The 8220-nt window shown below is 45.2% G+C and overlaps 1 protein-coding gene across 1 annotated transcript; it reads left to right on the forward strand.

The window, feature by feature from the left end:
* Window positions 1–1309: 1309 nt before the first annotated feature.
* LOC133130977 (DNA damage-inducible transcript 4-like protein) lies at window positions 1310–4131 on the forward strand. Its single transcript, XM_061246005.1, has 3 exons — window positions 1310–1468; window positions 1635–1731; window positions 2415–4131. Exons 2-3 carry the CDS (start codon window positions 1644–1646, stop codon window positions 2900–2902), a joined length of 576 nt encoding a protein of 191 aa, XP_061101989.1. The 5' UTR covers window positions 1310–1468; window positions 1635–1643; the 3' UTR covers window positions 2903–4131.
* The last annotated feature ends 4089 nt before the right edge of the window (window positions 4132–8220 follow it).

Raw genomic sequence — 8220 nt, forward strand, 5'->3', positions numbered from 1 at the left:
AATGGGGTGCTTTGTTAGGGCTGGAGTGAAACTCTGCAGCATGGTAGATCTCCAGGAACAGGGTTGAGCAGCCCTGCACTAGCTGTTGAATGAGGTGTGCTTTCTTAGGGTTGGAGTGAAAACCTACAGGATGGTAGATCTCCAGGAACAGGGTTGAGCAGCCCTGCTCTAGCTGTTGTATGAAGTGTGCTTTGTTGGGTTGAAGTGAAAACCTACAGGAGAGTAGATATCCAGGAACAGGGTTGGTTACCACTGCTCTAGCAGCTGCAAGGAAATTAATGAGAAACTACAAGGAGGAATCTTAAGTGCTTTGGGGTGGTGTGGTTGTTGGAATGATATGCCAGTGCCAGGAATCTGAGGTGGGGTGGGATTGTTCGGGTAGCCTGCAAAGGGGGATCAGGAGAAGGGGTGGTCCAGAAATAACTTGGGGAGTTCTGTGGGGACTAGCTGGCAATGAGGAAGTACCTGCAGTTTTCATGAATGAGTTATATGCCTGGGCCCAGTATCTGTACGCAGTAATATAACCTAGACAGATAGGCCTCTCTGAAGGTAGTTTCCACATTCGTGCTTCCCCAACTCTCCTTCTGTAGCATATTTTCAGGGGAAATCCGCAATCCTCCAAAAATACTTAACATAACAACATAACATACTATAATGACGAGAACAGGCCATTCAGCCCAGCAATACTAGCCTATTCCTACCACAAAAGTATACCTATCTGCTTAGTTTGTCTGAAAGCTATATAGTAAACCCCCAGTGTTTCTGCCTCCACTACATGTCCTGGCAAGCAATTACACACAGAGACCACTGTCTGTGTGATTAAATACCGCCAAATGTCTATACAGAATTTATCTTTTGCTAATTTCCATTGATGCCCCCTTGTTCTGCTCACCAAACTCACCCTGAAGAATCGCCTGTAGTTCATTTTATTAATCCCTTTAATCCAGAGGGAAAGGACAAATAACAAGATTGTTTGGCATCCTCCAAATGTGTAAGCAGGATATTTATGTATGTGTGTGTGTTTATGGGTGGGGTATGTAATGTGTCATTCATATGCTAACATATTTAACAGGAGCGTTTATGGAGGCGAAACTGAAAAACATCGTACCGGTTTGAGGTGAGATGGTAACAAGGTGGTCCACCGCAGCGAGTGGCTATTTCACAATGTGCTGCAGCCAATCGCCGGTTGCGAAACCAATTGCTGCTGACCGCTGGTGAATGCTGAGAAATGCATTTATTCCTCAGAACGCGAAACGTGCGCTGATTGGTCGACACGCTGCGACCGGCTGTGAAGGAGGCTATAAAATTTCAGCGCCGAGGATCAGTGGGTTTTACTCGAGAGCGAATGTATGCGAGTGCGATAGAGAGAATGAGAAAGCTATATTCTGAATGAGTTTGCGTGGAAGTATTTAACAGAAAGTTTATTAAAATTAACTTATTTTTATGATCTAAATCTTTATTCCTAACGGTAAGCGTAGTTTTGTTACGAATTATTTTTTTCGTAGGATTGCAAACGGTAGCTGTCTAGCAAAGTAGCAAGCGAATTGTTGCCTCGTGTACCTAACGTTTCCGAAGTTTGTGCATTTTCTTCCCTTTTTTTGTAACTGTTTTTTGTTTTGTTTTTATTTGCCAAGAATTCCATAATGGTTGCAACCAGTACCCTGAAGAACAAAAGCACTGAATGCGTTTCGGACCAGATAGACCGCCGATACGACCAGGCTTTCCTTGATGGTGAGATTTGATGTTTGCTTTAACGACATTCTACCAAACGATTTGTCCTTGACTTCTCCCTGTGATTACTCCCCAACTGCAAATGTAAAATATAGGCTTTGAGATGGATTGAAATCCCGGGTTTACCTGCCCGAATGCTGTAACAATGCAGACACATTTTCAGTAGTAGAGTAAATCATTACCTGTATCACGCCCGGTATAGCAATTGTCTACAAAATGCAAATATATTCTGCCTATAGATTATGTATATGCATTGGATTTACATCTAGTCAAAGTTGAGCCAATGTTGACCAATGTTGAGGAGCAAGTCTTGTTTAACCCTTGACCTTATACCTTTACAACCAATCAAAATGACTTCTATATTATTGTTTTGTGCCCCTATTAAGACCGTACTAAATTCTCAATTTTCCGAAGCCAAAACCCCTTGGGATTTGGGTGGAACCATTTCATATTGGGCTTGGGATTTAAAGGGTTAATTTACTCAGTCAGACTAATGTTGCTTGAATCCCCTCCTTCTGTTTGTATGAATGCAAAAAATTTAAAAGGTTGTATCTACTGGGAGCCAATTCACTTTTGTAATGTTTGAAGCTCAATCTCTCAAAACCACTTGTAATGCAGATAAAACGTCATACTTCCAAGGTCCTGCGATGTTTAATCTGAAGTCTTGCTCGCCCCTCTCTCAGAGCTGGCGTACTGGGACCACGCCCTGGCCGAGCCCACCCTGCCCGGCGGGGCCCTGGAGGAGCGGGCCTGCCTGCAGCTGGCCTCCCTGCTGGAGAGCTGCCTCTCGCGGGCCAAGCGGACGCGGCTGCAGTGCTCCGAGGTGCTGGTGCCGGAGACCCTGACGCGGCGCATCGCGCGGGACGTTCTGCGCCTGGCCTGGGGCGAGCCGTGCGGCCTGCGGGGCTGCGTCCTGCACCTGCTGCTGGAGACGGACGGGGGCTGCAAGCGCCTGGAGCGCGTGACCTACGACCCCAGCGTGGTGCCCACCTTCGAGCTGACGCTGGTGTTCAAGCAGGACAGCTGCGCCTGGCCCAGCCTGAGGCACCTGTTCCGGCTGGGGGCCTGCTTCAGCCCCCGCTTCCGGCACGCGCTGAAGCTCAGCCCCGGCTTCCGCCTCGTCAAGAGGAAGCTGTACTCGTCCTCCGCCGGCACGGTGCTGGAGTACTGAAGCCCCGCCGTCGCCCGGCCCGGCCCCACGCCACCCGCTATTCCCGGTTCCGCTGTTAATCGCTCATCAGGAAACGCTGAATTTCGTGCCCCCCCCCCCCCTCAACTCCTCCTCCGGTGCTGCTAATGTCTGACTTTGTTGGTGGACGTTCTCCTGCTCTGAACTATGTGTGCTTATGACGTACCCAAGATCCTCTGCTTCTGGTTTAGGCATTTGGTCTGAAAATTCAGTGTTTCCTGATGAATTTGGCTAGACATGGTAACTGATACTTATCTGAATGTAAGCATCACTGGTCAGCCAAGGGGCATGGTTGGGGTTTTCTTAATGCCCACCCAAGGTTCAGAGTTTTGTACCCCTCTGCAGGATGTGGCCTGCCTCATGGGACAGTCTAAAATGGAGGGCTGGGTAGGGTTTTAGGCTGTTGGAGGAGCGGTACTTGATGGGATGGTGGCGGAAATCTGGTTATTGCATCAGAGGCTTTAGTCTCTGGGCAGATTAGGGAGGCAGGGCTGGTTGTGTCACAGGCACATTGATTGGTCTCTTGCTGGGAGTCTTGAGAGCCACAAATATTCGCTGAAATTGAAGCAGTTTCCTGAGTGGATCCAAATGTTTGTGCACTATTTTATACTGGAAGGGTACTTTCATACTGCAGTCTGCACTCACTAATTCAACAGGTGCATTGTAGCTGCTCTTTTTATAACTGTCACACTAAATCCTTGTACGTAGTTTGGATTTACTTATGATTTTGTGTTTTTCTTGTGAAACCAGACTCGTTTTGGAAACCAGTCTGCTGACACCTGTAGTAGGGGATCTGTGGCTTTCAGTGTGCAATACAGTGTAGAAAATAGTGTGTGAATGACCCGTCAAATGTCAAGACTCCGCTTGCTTCCTGGTGGTGGGGGCTCTGAGGTACAGAAAAGACCCAGATTCCCCCTGAAGACTGAGCCTTCAGCCTGTCTTGCTCTGGGGAGGAAAAAAAGAAAATATTGAATGCTGACTACCTTATTGGTCAGCTTGCATTGCACTATGGGAATTGTATGTGGATTGGTTTGCTTGTTGTAGTGGTCGTCTCTGTACGCTGACTGTGCTACTGTTGCAATGTCTCTCCAGGGTGTTTAGTTACGCTGCTGTTTTTGGCATTTTTCTTTTCTTTTTTTTTTTTTTACGGAATTCCTGTTAAAGGAAGTGGAAATTCTTGTCTTTTTGACAATAAATATTTTTTAAACCTCGACTGTCTCATGCATCGTTTCATTTATTAAGTCCAAATGTCAAGAAGTACGGTAAGCTTGTTTATATTTTGAAGCGTCCAGTGAGCGCTCCTCCCAAACCCGTGTAGTCGTGTGTTTACACGCCACGATGGCGCGCCATATTCTGGAACTGTGTCCTAATTCAGCCCCAGTGAGACATTTCTGGAAACCACTGTGGAGGTGCAGTCCTGGGTTATTTATGGCAGGGGCACCGCTTTCACAAACGGGTTAAATGCACATTTTCTCTAATGAAGACAACATCCAATAGGCTTGCTCCCTGAGGGTGGGGTATTCTGGGTAATCTGCTCAGTTTCCCCCTTGTTTTCCAAGTTATAATTAATTTCATCTAAAACAACTTGGACTATGCAGGGGACAACCCCCCCCCCCCCTCCCGGAGCCATGTGGGGTTAATTGCCTGGCTCACGCGCCCAACAGCTGTGCAGATCTTATCATGGCTACACTGGGGTTTGGACCGGTGACCATCCAGGTCTCAGTCATGTCCCTTAGCCACGAGGCTACGGTCTGCCCCTGTATGAATCCATTTAGTGGTTCATACAGGGGCAATGGGCTCTGGGCTGTTTGTCTGTGCCTGAGTACCGTTGCCGTGACTCCCCCCCTGTAGGGTCGGACAGGTCTCCCTGTCTTCCCACAAACAAGGGTCCCATTAACGCCGGACCCTTCACTAGGAACAGGGATGTTCTGAGAACCAAAATAGGTTTGCGTGCTCTTCCCTGCCCTTTTGTGACCTAGGACCCTATGAATAATATGGGCATCAAAACCAAATCAATTTTACCTGGTTTTAATTGTATATCAATGCAAAATGGAATATCAGATCTGATGTAAGATGTGCTCCAATTTAAGCTTAGACATGAACCTGTCCACCCTTCTAGTAAAGCCTGCAGTGCTTTAAGTTTGTGTTGTCTTGGGGGATTTGTAGAAGAATGTTTACATTGTCGAATTCTGACCCAAATTTAAGTTTTCCTTTTTATTGATGTAAAACAGGATACCGAGGCAGTCTACTCCAAAATCCTTGGGCAGTTCAGGAATGCAAGCATTTTGCCTGGCGAGAAGATTGCCATGACTTACAAAAGTACAAGTTTATAAAAACATAACTTTAGATGCTCCTCAGAGAGATGTAATCTTGCACGTGGCATGCCGAAAACAAAACGCTCTAAAATAACAGGAGCTATAGAAGTTCCTCAGGGAGACGTAACCTCGGCCCCACACTGAACATTCCGCCCCAGGTCAGGGCGGCAGGATTGTTTTTACGCCAATGCTTCACATGACCCCCTGCTAATAACACTAGCGTCTGTGTGACATTTCTCTCCTGCTCATTAATGGAGGCTGCTGTGCTTCTGAGGGTAGAGGAAGTCTGCTGTGTTTCTGCCAGTGTGGGGTCTGTCCATTTCCTTATTACTCTCCTTGAGCTGAAAAGGCTGTATTTGCTGTGAAATTCTGCTGTGCCATCTGCACCCTAAATGCACCTCCATATTCTGCCCATGCGTGTTTCGGGGGAAGGTCAGTTTGACACCCTCCCAGGTCACAGAAGTGCGGTGTGCGCTCCTCCTATACGCTTGACTGTGAGCCCTGAACCATTCTCCAAATCAAGTGGGAAATATTTGCTTGTTTTAAGTAACTGCTTGACAAGAGAAATATTCTTATCCCATTGGAAAATATTGAACTCAAACAGTCAGGTCATTGGCTATTATCTTCTTTGGAGAAAAAGTGATAGCAAACCCAGGGTATGGTGAAGTAAAGGCAAACCTATTCATATCTCCTCTAAGCTATGGCCAATTATACATTGATTTGTGGGTCTACTGGCTGCAGTTGACACTAGCAGAGACCAGACCATGGTGCCCCTCCATACTATGGAATGGTGCTTTAACAGGTTGATCCGCACTGATCTGACTGAGCTCTTTTGAAGCCAGGAAAGCTGTTTCACATTTGAGTGACCAGGAACAGCTGTCTTACTTCTAATACAAAGTTGGTGGCCTGGTGCTTTAAACCCTAGCTGAGTTCATGGGAGTTGTTTCAAAGGTTTTCCAAATAAGCTGGCATACAATCATTACCCATAATCCTTAGAAAGGGATCCCTGCACAGGCTGGAAAGAGCTAGGCCCAAAACAGTGAGCTGAGCTATTAGATTTGCCTGACTTCAGCAGAATAATTACGTTCCTCAGCCCTGCAAGTACATCTGAATGTGGCAAACTCACACATGGACCTGTTCAGCCTTTTCTAAGCTGAAAAACTCAAAGACATAAAGCTATTGGAGCCTGCATTTTTTTATTTTTGAAAAATGTATTATTTAAAAAAATATTTTAAAATCAATTTATTCTTTAGGAAAATGTCTGACAGTGTAACACGCTGAATTCAGCCATGGGCAACATAAAGAAATGTTATCAAATTGGTTTATATGGTTTATTTTTGTCCATTGGTATCGAATACATTTGTAGAATAATCTGTTCTAGACTTGGGGTGTCAAACTCCAGTCCAGGAGGGCTGTAGTTCTGCAGGTATGTGCACTTTCTTTTCAATCTGTGGTCAGTTAAGGCCTTGACAACAAGGTGTGTGGACTCTTTAGCCAATCAATTACTTAAATGAATCACTTGTGCTGAAACAGACCTAAAAGCAGCAGACACTGCAGCCATCCAGGACTGGAGTTTGACACCACTGATATAGTAGCCAGTCGTTGGTGTGTGAATGGTTGAGTGAGAGACTTTGGATAAAAGCGCAACATAAGTGCAGACCATTCACCAAATCTACTTTGGTAGGCCTATGCTTTCGGACTGCCGTGCAAATATCCACCGATCGGATCAATTGCTAAAACACCTGGTATTTCATTTCTCCCTCTCTATGTGAATGCTGCGCAAATTATGTTTCTGCATGTTTCTGCCCAGTAACAGAACCTGAGAACGCTCTTGGCACGAGACCTTGAATTGGCCGGGCGGTCTGTGTAATATAAGATCCATTAACCGGCGCCAGGTGCCATCAACATGTGTTTGTCTGAAGGAAAGATACACCTCCGGTAACTCTCTTAAAATGTTACCGAGCTGTCGGATCTTCAAAGGCAAATGCAATTCTTGAAAAAACGATTATCACCAGCCCAAATGAAGGGACAGTATATCTATATTAAAAAAATTAATTACGAAGCAAATAAGATACAAGTTTGACGATGAGATTGAGACAGAACAGTATAATACAATAACATAGTTGCAGAACGTTAGCGCTCGACAGTTGTGCCAACAATAAAGGTCTTGCAGACACATCATCAATGTGATCACTTGCTCGCTATGGTAATGAAGCCCTGTGGTGGTGTAGCCTATTCGTCGTGCTTTGCCATCTGTTTATGGCTGGTATAAAATGCAGAGAAAACACTTCGGAAAGACACTTTAAAATGTCTCCGCTGTCGGAAGTCTATGGATAGGTGTTAATGATAGTAGCCTATCATCGTTTTCCAGACTCTTTGGCGACTATTTCACATATTTATATACAAACGCGTTATAAATAGGTTCACTGTGGGCATTATGGGTCAGCATGTCAGTTATATCTCTGCACCTGGGACACGTGCCAAAATGTGCGCAGTTCCTTAAAAAAAGTAAATGTGGACTTACGTTTCCCTGTTTAGATCCTGTTTCTAGGTGGTGGCCAAAATAACCACCTTTCTTAATACATGTTTTCATGAATCATGTACAGACTATGTATTCTGTATGATAAACAAAAATGTCCAAATGTTGCATGTAGCCTATCTATTTATGTATCTTTGTTAGAGCTGTGGTTTGGAAAAAGGCATGTTTCCACAAGCACTAGACACAAAAATGTTTTTGATATCCCTTTTTGTACACCACTCCTTTGTCTGCGAGAGCCAGATCTGTTTATGCACTTTAGACAAATATATTGGACAAACAGGTATGTTGTAATGTTGCAGTGTGTGTGTGCATGCATGCATGTGTGCGTCTCTTTACTTCCTTTCGGCCTGTATCAGACAGGTTTAAAGGCTCCATGACATGCAGGCTGAATATTATGTAATTTTCAGCCATCCAGCTTGCATAGGGTTGCAGGGTACTTTTTGGGA

Source organism: Conger conger, chromosome 6 (assembly GCF_963514075.1).
Source record: "Conger conger chromosome 6, fConCon1.1, whole genome shotgun sequence".
Lineage (NCBI taxonomy): Eukaryota > Metazoa > Chordata > Actinopteri > Anguilliformes > Congridae > Conger > Conger conger.

What these genes read in the sequence shown, in the direction of transcription:
- LOC133130977 (XM_061246005.1), top strand. Translation starts at nt 1,644, where the DNA reads ATGGTTGCAACCAGTACCCTGAAGAACAAAAGCACTGAATGCGTTTCG. An exon ending in CGACCAGGCTTTCCTTGATG is followed by an intron (nt 1,732 to 2,414) that starts GTGAGATTTGAT and finishes CCCCTCTCTCAG; the next exon opens with AGCTGGCGTACTGGGACCAC.